The 13767-nt window shown below is 36.1% G+C and overlaps 1 protein-coding gene across 1 annotated transcript; it reads right to left on the bottom strand.

Moving 5' to 3' along the window:
- Positions 1-203: 203 nt before the first annotated feature.
- LOC125343201 (E3 ubiquitin-protein ligase RLIM-like) lies at positions 204-13001 on the bottom strand. Its single transcript, XM_048335468.1, has 3 exons — positions 12773-13001; positions 6396-6452; positions 204-2221 (listed from the first exon to the last, which is right to left on the bottom strand). The coding sequence occupies exons 1-3, from the start codon at positions 12999-13001 to the stop codon at positions 204-206; spliced, it is 2304 nt and encodes a 767-aa protein (XP_048191425.1).
- Between the last annotated feature and the right edge of the window lie 766 nt (positions 13002-13767).

Genomic DNA, 13767 nt, shown 5'->3' on the forward strand with positions numbered 1-13767 from the left:
CAAGTAAGGTAAGACACTCATTTTTATTGTTTAATATTTGTTTTTATTATAAAGCAGAGAACAGTAAAATACTTTACTCCTTTTGGAGGCAACAATTAAACTTGGATAGTTACAGTATATAAACTGTCATTTCAAAAGTATGTCAAAAGCAACCGATACTGGTATTTCTATCACAATTATATAAATCACAGTACAAAACTCAACTAGAATCCTCTGCCATCAGGACGGACCCGTCTACGACAAATAGGACAAGTCATGTTATCAACGAGCCATGCATCTATGCAGTGTACATGATATGTATGAGAGCAAGGTAGTGTGCGGATCTTATTGCCCTCCCTGAATTCCTCAAGGCAGATGGTACATGAATTTGATGCATCGTTTTCATTAAAATTTCTTACTGTTAACATGTCTATTTGTTGCTTAGAGAGTCCTCCTGTAGGAGGGATGTCTTCATTGATATCTAACTGATCTTCAATCGGCCAAAAATCAAAATCATCAGATGGGGTAATAGCTTGATTTCTCCCCCTGTTCACTATTGATGAGTTAAATAGTGAACTTCTTTCAGTACTATTTTCAAACATTGCCAAGTTAATATCGGAACTTCCATAGATGGAATTGTAACTGGCAAAAAAACTAGATTCAGAATTTACTGAAGGATAATACGAATCCCAGCTAGGATTTGGATTCAAAGCATAAATTTCACTCTCATCAGTCCCATAATCTCTTTCACTTTCTGTGTTTTCCCCTTCTGTGTTTTCAAGTATGAATGAGTCACTATGTTCAAAATCACTGTAACAATAAAGCTCTCTGTCATCTCTATTACTGCTTTCATTCTCACTATCAGTGTCATTATCATTATTACCACCAGTGTCACTATCAGTGCCACTGTCATTGTTGGTAAGATTATTTGGTTGATCAAGTTCTACCATTATCTGGCATAATGTTCTGTGAGTAATCACTAATGTGGCATTATTTAAATTAACTTTTGCCTTTGTAGACATAGTTGTTCTAATACAAGCAGTGTCATGTGACTGCTCAGTATTTGAAAGCCTAGTTCTGCTTTCTGGACTATTTTCTATAGTAACAGTATTGCTTGTTGTGGGAGGTGTTACTTGACTTCTATTAGCTACGTTGTCTCTTACTGAAGGTTCTCTTTCAGAGTTAAAACTTACTTCAAGATTAGAATCTGGGGTTTGATTTCTCAGTCTAGTCACACAAGGTTCACTATTAATCCTTCTGTTTGACTCTGTTTGTGTTGAAAAGTCATTTGTTGATGTTAAATCTGTAAAAAGTCGTTTAATATGCGATCCAGCTCTAGGTGGTTGCTCTGTCACTGCCTCATGTTGCTGAATTCTAGGTGAAATCTCAGCCTCATTTACCCTAATGTTCTCAAATGATGCATTATCAGGAGGTGAGCTACTTTCAATTCTTGGTCTAACTCTGCGACGCACTGGACTTGTGTTTCTTGTTCTTCTCTGGATTCTGCTAGGTAGAATGTCCATTGATGTTTCAGTTGCAGATACTTCTGAAGACGTCGGCCACAAAGATGTTGGCTCAGATTGTGAATTTGCAGCTCTCCTATAAGTGTTTCCTGTATTACGAACTTTTCTTCGTATTTGAGTATGTGAATGCACGGGCGAGCTCTCCTCAATTCTGGCTCTAATGCATTCAAGTTCTGGGCTGTGACTTTTTTCTCTTCTCTCACTACTAGTAGTTGGAGAATTCATCAGTGATACAGCTTCACTTGCTTCTGATGTAGACGGACCTGGAAATGTTTGTGTAGCTGTGTACTCAGTTCGGGTACCTATTTGCCTCTGAACGTTTTCTGGATTACGAACTCTCCATAGAATTTCATTCTGTGAATTTGAAGATGAACTACTCTCAGGTCTTGCTCTAATTTTCTGAATGATTGTGCTTCTATTTCTTTCTCTTTCTTGACTTACACTAGATTGACCTGTTGATGTTTCGGTTGCACTGACTTCTGATCTAGAGGACCTTGGAAATACTGAGGGGGATTGTGTTCTTGCTGCTTGCCTCTGGATCCTTAAGTTAGAGTTTGCTCCTACTTGACCATCACTAATGTTTGAATTACTTGTTTCTATACAAGATCGATTTACTCTTTGTTCTCGTTCTATCATATTTTCAAGTTGCCTAAAGGAAGAAGTAAGCTGGTTTGATGTAGAACCAGCATTGCATACATCATGGAGAGAAGGACTTCCACCTGTTAAAAGGAAATAAGGTAAAAAAAGGAATTCAAAAAAGAGAACCATCACTTAATAGTGCTCTGGAATTTTGTTTCAAAACCAATGGTAACATCACTGCAGAAACCACATTAATGACATGCAAAGCAGCAGGAGCTATCTGCTGAATGTTTGGTCTTGCAGCCACAGTGCTGAGAGCTCTAGCATAGTACCTGGTACTCATGCAATATCCACCAGCCTCTTCACCTTCATAGAGTGATGAACTGCTTTGTGGGATCTGAAAGAATGGGGACATGAACACATGACTCCTTCATGTCTCCACTACTAATGTGGAACTTAGTGCTGTGTTGGTCCCTCCTTCTGTTAGGCATATTTTGGATATACCCCAAAAAGGTTGTCCATGTGTTGCCATAAGGGTGTTACAAGCAAGAGAACCTGTGAATTAAGGGGGAAACTGCCTTGGCCATACACTAAAAAGCACCGGGTGAACAGCAATGGCTTCTAATTAATAAAGAAGAGGTACACTTCTTTCTGCTCCAGTATAAGTACCACAGAAGCAGATCAGTACCTTGACCAATACTATCTTCAATCTGCATATAAAAGCAAGCCACAAATAAGGAAGACAGTAGATTGTAGCTCATTTTTCCCTATCTCAGTGATGCTGAATTGTCTATCAACCACTTAATCTGACTCTTATGAGTAATAAGAGGAAGCTGTAATGGAGATTCTCTTAATATGAAAAGCCTAGAACAGAATAGAGTCATTGCCAAATTCTGCTTTTGCCAAATACATCCCTGAGGATTATCTAGCATCAATATTCCACAATCTATCCCATAAAGTAGAAAAGGAAAATTTTCACCATACGTACTCTATGAAACCAGTATTTCCATAATAGGCAAAACCCAAAAAGAATAAACAAGTTTCCTTGATGAACATGCAACAATTCTCAAATAAATGAATTAAACAGCACATTAAAAAGATCAAACAGCATAAATTTGGTTTCATTCCAGTAGCACAATATCCTTTCATGATAATAATTCAGAGAAAGCAGGAATAGAAAGAATATACTACAACATAATAAAGACTATATATGACAAACATAGCTAGCATCATACTAAAGGGAAACTGAAATCATTTCTGTAAAGTCAGGAATAAGAGAGGGTTGTCCACTCTACTTTTATTCAATATGGTACTAAAATTCCTATCTATATTAATGAGACAAGAGAAATAAATGGAAGGGATACATAGGGAAGGAAGAAGTTGAACTGTCCATATTTGCAGATAATATGATCCTATACCTATAGGACTCTAAAGATTTTGCCCCAAATTTCTTAGATTGATAGAAACTATTAGGAATATAGGATCAAAACCAACATATAAAAGTTAATAGATATCCTGTACAATAGCAATGAAAAGGCTGAACAAGATATCAGAACAATTCTACTCACAATAGCCTCAAAAAACAAAAGGAAGAAAAAAACACTTGAGAACAGATGTAACTAAGTAGGTGAATTACCTCTACCTTGAAAACTATAAAAACTAAGAGAATAAAACTGGAGAATCAGATCTTCTATGCTCATTCATTACCAGATTAGCATTGTGAAATACCTATAGTATAGAAAATAATCTTACAGATTTCATGAAGTCTTTATCAAAATCTAATCTCATTCTTCACAGAAATATAAAAAACCAAACCTAAAATTGGTTTGGAAGCACAAAACACTCCAAATAGCTATAAGAGATTTTATCCGAATAATCAGTGTGATATTAATCAATGGGCTGCAAATTATACTACAAAGCTATAGTAAGAATAACAACATGGCAATGACACAAAAACTAAAGAAACAGGGTAGAAAAATCCGTCCAGAAATAAATCCACAAAGCCAAAGCCATCTTACTTTTTTCATTATAAAGTAGCCCCAAACTAATGTAGAACGAGAGGCTCTTCAAAAAATAGTGCTGGGAAAATTGGATATCCACATATAGAAGCCATTATCTCTCATCCTGTGTTAATATCAATTCAATGTGGATGAAGAATTGTAATGCATGACTATAAATATGACACTACTACAAGAAACAAAAGGAAAACACTGGATCATTTTGCAAATAGCTGTAACTTCCAGAATAGAGCTATAGCACCTCCACAAATAAATGGGATTGCATCAAATTAAAGGTTTTGTGTACAGCGAAGGAAGCAGTCACTAGCCCAAAAAGATGGCCTACAGAACAGAAGTATTTGCTAGCTATACATTTTGATGGGACTCTGCTTTGTTTTCATAACCAATATTGCTCCCATGGGTTGACCCACTGACTACCCTTTCCTCAGGGCATCTTCCCAAAATTCTCCAGTTTGTATCTTATTCTAAATATGAAAGCCCACTCCCACACCACTCAGGTGATAGGCAACTGAGAGAAGGGCCAGGAGAGTTGCTCAAACAGTAGGCTCCCAGAGCCAGACTTGTAACATAAACTCACAAAATTCTTTGAACTTTCCTGCTTCCTGAAGCCCTGCATCCTCCATTTCCCCTACTGAAATTCCTCCACCTCTGCCCCCATTACACACACCATGGATTGTGTAACATGTCTCCTGACCCCGGTGAGGTCACCTTAGTGTCCCTCTTCAAAGGAATCAAGTCATTAGCCTGAAATGTCAGCCTCTAGAATAGGAGAAAATATTTTCTAGCTATACATTTAACAAGGAATTAATAACTTGGATATATAGGAAGCTCAAACTAAACTCACAGTAAATAAAAACAATTTAATATATCTGCAAATGAACTGAGCAAACAAATCTCAAAATAAGTCCACGTGGACAATAGATAGAAGAAGCAGTGATCAATATACCAAGCAAAGGAAATGCAAATAAAAATGACTGAGCCAGGCGCTGGTGGCTCATGACTGTACCTTAGCTACTCGGGATGCTGAGATCTAAGACACTCAATTTGAAGCCAGCCCTGACAGAAAAGTCAATGAGACTCTATTCTCCAATTAACCACTGAAAAAGCAAAAGGGAAGTTACAGAGAGTGTGAAGTCATAGTGTTACCCTTGAGCAAAAATATCAGCCATAGCACACAAGCCCTGAGTTTTCATTCCTATCATAACGGCCATCATCACAAACACAAATAAAAACTGAGGAAGTTGCAGGGACAAAAGAACCCTTAAGCAATATGGGGTGAAATGCGATTGTTTAAATCAGTATAGCAGTTCCTCAAAATATTAAAAAATGAACTACCATACAATTAAGCAATACCACTCCTCTTATTTATCCAAAGGAACATATATAATAGATGCACTTGGACAGTCATGTCATTACAGCAATAACAATAGCCAAGACGTGGAAACAGAACAGATTCAATACAACTGATGAATGGATCAAGAAATTATGGTATATACACAAAATGGACTGTTATTCAGCCATAAACAAAAATGAAATTAAATTAGGTTGTTCACAGAGAAATGAGTGGAGCTGGAGATTATCTGTTAAGTGAACTAAGCCAAGACCTGAAGTAAGAGGTTACATGTTTACTCTTACATAGAAATTTTGAGTCCTAAAAGTTTCACATGTACATGCATACAAAGCAATCTATACATAATAGAGATACACAGACATACACACATATGTAATTGTGTGACTCTTTAGGTAACTGGAGGAAAGGAGTAGAAGAGAATACTAGATGGTGAACAATGCTGAAGTACACTGAATTTTATAAATGATGATCACAAAACTATACTCACTGAAAGCTGTTGAATAATATGAGTAGGAGGGAAGGGGAAAGTGGGAGTCAACAATAGCATAGCTTTGGTTATAGTACCCTATATGCATGTGTGAAATACCATGGTAAAACACTTTAGAACAATTAAGATACACTTAAAATATTAGTAATAGTTCCTACCTGAATGTGTATACTAGGGGTAGGAGTGGAGAGCAAATGGAAATGATGAAGGATAGCAAATATGGAAAAATGATTTATGTACCTGTATGAAAATGGAACAAGGAAGCCTTTTGAGATTACTTTGGGAAAGGAATGGAGGAAGGAAGGAGAGTGATGATGGGAGTGTGTCTAATCAAGGTATGTTGTATACATAAATGGACACTTAAGAATGAAACCTCCTGTAAAATTAATGGTGCTAATAAAAATGTGAGACAAAAAATGCATAGGGCTTAGAGTATAGCTCAGAAGTAGAAGACTTACCTAGTGGGATAAAAGTCCTGGGTTCAATGGTTGGCATGAAATAGTCTGGATAGAATCCTGAAAAAGATAAAGGACACCTATGTAAACCAGATATAGAAGAAAAGAAACAAAGAACCCAAAGAATGGAAGAAACATTTTCATGCTACTCATCAGATAAAGTAATAATAAGCATGTTATATAAAGAGCTAAAAATTTAGCATATAAAGAAAAATAATCCAATAAATCAAATTAAACAGACAGTTCTCAAAAAGCTACTTGAGTAATAGTCAACATCCCTTACTATTAAGGAAATGCAAATAAAAATGATACTGAATTTCCATCATGTCCCAATCAGAATGGCTATCATTAAAAAAACAAACAATGAATATTACCAAGGATTTGCAAGTAGAAAACTGTTGATACACTGATCACAGTAATAGTAATTAGTTGTCAGTACACAAATAAGTATTGAGGTTCCTCAAGAAACTACAGATAAAGCTATCATATGATCCACTAACATGCATATATCCAAAGGAATGTCAAATCAATATATAAGAGGGATACTCACTCACATACATATCACCAATATTTAAAATAGTGAAGCCATGAAACCAATTACTGGATAAAGAAAATGGGTCACATCTTTCCAACTGGTAATAATAGCCAAAAAGAACAAATTTATCTCATTCACAGGAAATGGACAGAACTAAGGATCGTGTTGTTAAGCAACATAAAACATCCTCAGAAAGACTAGCACACATTTTATCTCATATGTGGTATCTTGATATAAAAATAAAATCTGACATAATTTTGAAAGGGGGCTCTTTGAAGAGGGGAAGCAGTATGTAGGAGAGGTGACAGAGAGGTTGGTGTTTGTAAATGTTAGAGAATACATATATATTATGTATATGAAATATTATTTATGTGTAATTAATACATTATCTTATTAATATTTGACATAATTATATAATAGAATTATAGTTACAAGTATACATTCATGCATTTATATACATATAATATGTAAATCCCCTTACATAAATTTATAAATTAAATCCATCTAAATTCTCTATTACATATACATATATGTAATTATATACAAAATACATAATGTTATTTTGCAATAAAAGTAATGTTCAGGGGCTGGGAATGTGGCTTAGTGGTAGAGCGCTTGCCTAGCATGCATGAAGCCCTGGGTTCAATTCCTCAGTACCACATAAACAGAAAAAAAAGCTGGAAGTGGTGCTGTGGCTCAAGTGGTAGAGTGCTAGCCTTGAGCAAAAGAAGCTCAAGGACTTTGCCCAGGCCCTAAGTTCAAGCTCCAGGACTGAAAGATAAAAAGTAGTGTTCAGAGTCTGTCAAATGTTTTACCTCATATGTAGTATCTAGATCTAAAAATACCTGTTATAATTGTCGAAATATGTATGTATTATTCAAATATAAATTAATCATATATAAATTACACACTATGTGAATAGATACATGATTATATATAATTATATATAAAATTTATTATATATTGCAAATCTATAATTTATTGTATATTATGATATAATATAAAGCATATAATAAATTGTGTATTATATAATGGTATATAATATATGTGATATATTTTATATATAAATACATATACTTTGTGTTATATAATTTTGTATCTCACATTCAATTACAGAGTACAATATCTATCTATCTATCTATCTATCTATCTATCTATCTATCTATCTTATCTATCTATCTATCTATCTATATATGGGGGGGCGTTGTAGGGCTTGAACTCAGGACCTGGCACTTTCCCTGAAGTATTTTGCTCAAGGCTATCACTCTACCACTTGAGCCTCAGCTCCATTTCTAGCATTTTTGAACCATTAATGTAGATGAAAGTTTCACTGACTTTCCTTATTGGGCTGGATTTGAGCTGCAATCTTCAGTTCTCAGCCTCCTGAGCAGCCAGCCACCATTACCCAGATATATATTACATATTTTCATTTTATTGTCAAATTGATGTACAGAGGGTTTACAGTTTCATATGTTAGGCCTTGGTTACATTTCTTGTACTGTTACCTCCTCCCTCATTCCTCCCTCCCCTCCTCTCCTTTCCCCTCACCCTCCATGAGTTGTTTGTTCAGTTGGTTTACACCAAAAGGTTTTCCAAGTATTGCTTTTGGAGTCATTTGTCTTTTTATCCTTTGTCTCTCAATTTTGATATTCCCTTTCACGTCCCTAGTTCTAATACCACTATATACAGTATCCAGTGTATTCAGATGAGATACAGTGATAGCACGAGTACAACCAACAAGAGGAACATCAACAAAAGAAGCTACAGTTTCACATGCATGTTGAAAGTAATTACAACAGTGATATAACACTTGTTTCCATAACATGGAGTTCATTTCACTTAGCATCATCTTATGTGTTCATAAGGGCATAGCTATTAGGCTCTTGTGATCCTCTGCTATGACTAGCCTAAACCTGTGCTAAATATTCCCTATGAGGGAGACCATAGAGTCCATGTTTCTTTGGGTCTGGCTCACTTCACTTAGTATAATTTTTTCCAAGTCTTCCATTTCCTTACGAATGGGGCAATGTCATTCTTTCTGATAGAGGCATAAAATTCCATTGTGTATATGTACCACATTTTATATATTATATTATCTCATATATAATACACTATATATAAAGCTCACATATTATATAATTTATTATGTGACATAATTGATATTAGATTATATAATACATGGAAATACATTAAATATAATTATATAAATTTATAGTCTGTTTATAATATGCCTTTATTCATATGTATATATAATATATGTATATGTGTTTACAAATACATACACATATTTTTTTAAGTTTTTATTATAAAACTGATGTACAGAGAGGTTACAGTTTCATATTAGGCATTGGATACATTTCTTGTACTGTTTGTTACCTTGTCCCTCATACCCCCCTCCACCCTCCCCCTTTCCCCCCCCCAGGTGTTCAGTTCGCTTACACCATACAGTTTTGCAAGTATTGCTTTTGTTGTTGTTTCTCTTAATTTACCCTTTGTCTCTCAATTTTGGTATTCCCTCTCAATTTCCTAATTCTAATACCAGTATACACGGTTTCCAATATACTCAGATAAGATTACAGAGATAGTGTAGATACAATCCAAGAAGGTGATACAAGACCATCATCAACAGTATAAACTACAGATACACATGGGATGTTGAAAGTAGTTACAACTGTGATATAACAATCATTTCCATAAAATGGAGTTCATTTCACTTAGCATCATCTTATGTGATCATAAGGGTAATGCTATTGGGCTCTTGTGATCCTCTGCTGAAATTCAACACTGAAATTCAACACAAATTTTTATGTGAGAAGAGTAAGGAGAAATGGTAAGAAAGAAAGTGTAACATAAGTGCAATTAATTTGGTCAAAGTACATCACATGCTAGTTATAAACATTGCAACAAAACTCCTCTGTACCATTAGTTCATGCTAGTAAACTTTTGCTTATCTTTAAAATAGAAAAAAAAGCAAGGTGCTTGTGGTTCACCTTTGTAATCATAGCTACTCACAAGACTGAGATCTGAGGATTGTGGTTCAAAGCTAGCCCACATGGAAGAGTCTGTGAGACTCTATGTCCAATTAACCACTGGAAAACTGTAAGTGGAGCTGTGGCTCAAGAGGTAGAATGTTAGCCTTGAGCAAAATAACGCAGACACAGCTCCTAGGCCCTGAGTTCAAGTCCCATGATTGACAAAAAAATTAAAAACTAAAAAAAAAAATAACATTTGCTATGATCAGTTTCTTTCTAGACAAACAATGATGGTTGAAATAGTCAATTCAATAAGCAATACGGATATAAAGAATAAGGGACAAAATTTATATGAATATATTCATAGATTTAGAAAAAGACTTAAACAATAGAATATCCCTTCATGATATAAGCCCTGAAGAGTCAAGATCTACTAGCTTATTCTGGTAATCCTAACTACTCAGGAGACTAAGACCTGAAAGCTTGCAGTTTGAGGTTAACGTAGACAGAAAAATCAGTGACAATTCATCTGCAATATAACCAGCAAAAAACAGTCCAGAAGCAGAACTCAAGCAATGCAAATCCTAGCACCAGATCCCCTCTCTCCAAAAAAAATCTTAAAATGACATAGAAGGAAAATACCTCAATATAATAAGTGATATAAATACAAATTGTAATAAGTTATTTTCATAAACTGCTAAAACAGGGTCCACGATGCAGCTATTCTACGTCTCGATACAAATTAAAAGGAAACTAAGTTAGCATACCAATGAATTAATTGTAAAATCATATTTATTGCTAAGATTATTCATAACAACCACAATATAAGCCTGAGTACCTACAAACAGATACATGTATAAAGAAAATGTCTTAACTATATAGCCAAAATTTATAAGTAAACACAAGGCAGTTTAATTCCATTAAAATATGTTGATCTTCTGTATAAAATAAACTATATAATTTGTGGGCAGGGATGGGAAGGGGACCCTCGGTGAAAGCAAGGGAAGGGGTGACATTGTCCAAACAAAGAAATGTATTCATTATTTGACTTAAGAAATGAAAATCCCCTACACAACACTGTAATAATAGCAGTAAAATTGTATTTAAAATAAAATACTCCCCAAATAAAGAAAAGTGATTTTAACTTTGTAAACCTTTGAGGAACTACTAAGGAAATAGAACAAAAACTATTTTCAGTATTTCACATCACATACAAGGGAGTATTATTTAGCCATAAATGGAATATTATTTGCAATGAAACAATTGCATTTGTTGGACATTATCCTAAGTAAATTTAGCTAGATATGGAAAGACAAATACTGCATGTATGTTCTCCTATGTGTACACTAAAAGGCAGTGGACCTGAACATGTAATAGTGGCTAGGAGAGGTTGGGAAAACTAGTATGGGAGGAAAATGGAAGAAATAATGTTAGAGTTGATTAGTGAAGGCAATATGCATATGTAGCACTATCACATTGAACTCAGTATGTATAATTAGTACATGTTAACCTAAAAGGAAAAGTTCACATGACTGTATAAGAGTAATACAGATATAGGAGTAACTTTCAAAGAAAGGTTGAAAACTATGAAAAAAAAACGTAGGTGTGATGGCTCACTGCTGAAAGGACAACTACTTGGGAGGCAAAGATTAGGAGGGTTAGGGTCTAAGGCCAGCCCTACAGCAAAAATACAAGAGTCTATGGGAAAAATAAGTAAAAAACCCAAGGGAGATATATGAGCTGGTTGTTTTAGTGGCAGATTGCATGCCTAGCAAAGTTGTTTGTTTGTTTTTTTTGTGGGGGTGTGGGAAGGTTGGCTTTGAGGCTTGAACTAAGAGCCTGGGTGCTGTCCCTGAGCTCTTTTGCTCAAGGCTAGCACTCTACCACTTGAGCCATAGCGCCACTTCTGGTTTTTCAGTGGTTAATGGGAGACAAGAGTCTCATGGGGACATTTCTGTCTGGGTTGGCTTTGAACCATGATCCTCAGATCTCAGCCTCCTGAATAACTAGGATTACAAGTGTTAAGTCACTGATACCCAGCCTGTCTAGCAAATATGAGCCTTAAGTAGAAACCCCAGTACTACCAGAAAGAAAATGAAAGAAAAATGAAAAGCAAAAGAAAACCACATAAAAATTAAAAAGGCTATTCTGGCTATTTCTTGCTTCTCCCCGGAAAAGCTATGTAAATGTGAATCAGGAGAAAAAAAGATTACCTAGATATTCCCAACAAAGAGCAAATAAATAACAATTTATTTATTTATTTATTTATTTTTATTTTTTTTTTTTGGCCAGTCCTGGGCCTTGGACTCAGGGCCTGAGCACTGTCCCTGGCTTCTTCCCGCTAAAGGCTAGCACTCTGCCACGTGAGCCACAGCACCGCTTCTGGCGTTTTTTCTGTATATGTGGTGCTGGGGAATCGAACCTAGGGCTTCGTGTATCCGAGGCAGGCACTCTTGCCACTAGGCCATATCCCCAGCCCCTTATTTCTTATTTTTATCTATTTATTTTGTTATGCAGGGTCTCAGAACTTAGCGTCCTGGTAGCCTGAAAATCCTTATGTAGTTAAGGCAAATCCACAACAGTACCATCCTGCCTCAGTCTCACAAACGCTGGTATTAAAGGAATAAACTTAAAAACTACTGCAAAATGGTAATTCTTAGGACCAGTTACTTCGCAACAAGTTACTTTGGACCAAACTGTATAATATATGCCTGGTATTCATTGTTAAGAAGTCCATTATTCATCAAACCCCATTACCACTCAGTAAAACCAACGGTCGATAGGAGTGCTGGGCGCACTATTTTTCCCACCAAGCACGCGAAATGCGAACAGAAGAGGCGCAAGAAGAATGCGTTCTCTGTCCCGATCCTTACCTGGCATTTGTGTTGCGTTTTTAATGCGTTGTAGACTTCTGTGCAGTTCTTCTTCCGTTTTTTCACCAATGGCACCGAGCAAATGGTTATCTCTCATAAGTTTGTAGTCATCGTTACTCAAGCTGTTCACGAAGCGATAGAAAGCTTCTTCTCTAGCCAGCCTCTCCCTTTGGCGTCTGTGTTTGACCAAAGGATCATTTTCGTTATCGCTAGAGTCGGACGCTTCCATCTTGCCAAACAAGTGGAAGATTAACAGTTACAGTTACAAAGAAATGGCATTATGTTTTTCAGGGTCACTCGGCACCAATCCAAGTAGGTCCGTTGATTTCTCTTTAATAGGCGTGCTCTCTTCCAGTCCTCTTATCTGATTGGCTCTCAGCCTCCACGTGACTCTGACGTAGCTCTCTGTAAGTGGCTGCCTAGGTGGCCATTTTCCTCTCCCCCCCTCCACCCGTTGCTAAGAGACTAAACTCTGCTTAGTTATATCATTTATTTCTAGACATTACTGCATTTACGAAATGCTAACCATTGTGCTGTTCACCTTCATTCTACGTGAATCTAGTCTCATGGTTCAGTTATTTGCAAAATAAATTACACATCCCGAGGGAAATAAGTTTCATGTAGATTGCCGTCCATTTCGAAGTCATTCTAGAAAATGCTGCATTTCTCCATCTTTAGGTATGCCAAAACTTCTTTTTGTTTTGTTTTGATTTGCTTTACAACTAGGCTCTGGTGAGGCTGAGATCTGAGGACCAAGGTGAAAGCCAGTTGGAGGCAGACAAATACGTGAGACTCTTAGATCCAATTAACCAGTACAAAGTTAGAAGTAGAGCTGGAAGCCAGTGGCTGAAGCTTGTAGTCCTAGTTACTAAGCAGACCGACCTCTTGAGGATCATGGTTCAAAACCAGCCTGGGCAGGAAAGTCCGTAAGACTTATCTATGATAAGCTAGTAAGAAAAAAAACGAAAGTTGTGCTGTGGTTTAAGTGGTAGAGG

This window comes from Perognathus longimembris, chromosome 28 (assembly GCF_023159225.1).
Source record: "Perognathus longimembris pacificus isolate PPM17 chromosome 28, ASM2315922v1, whole genome shotgun sequence".
Classification (NCBI taxonomy): domain Eukaryota; kingdom Metazoa; phylum Chordata; class Mammalia; order Rodentia; family Heteromyidae; genus Perognathus; species Perognathus longimembris.

Bases quoted from the DNA above. Each gene is read 5' to 3' on its own strand.
- LOC125343201 (XM_048335468.1), bottom strand. From the start codon at position 13,001: ATGGAAGCGTCCGACTCTAGCGATAACGAAAATGATCCTTTGGTCAAA. The intron at 6,453-12,772 runs GTAAGGATCGGG...TATCTTTTTCAG, and splicing joins AAACGCAACACAAATGCCAG to GATTCTATCCAGACTATTTC. The intron at 2,222-6,395 runs GTAAGTCTTCTA...TCCTTTTAACAG, and splicing joins CAGGACTTTTATCCCACTAG to GTGGAAGTCCTTCTCTCCAT.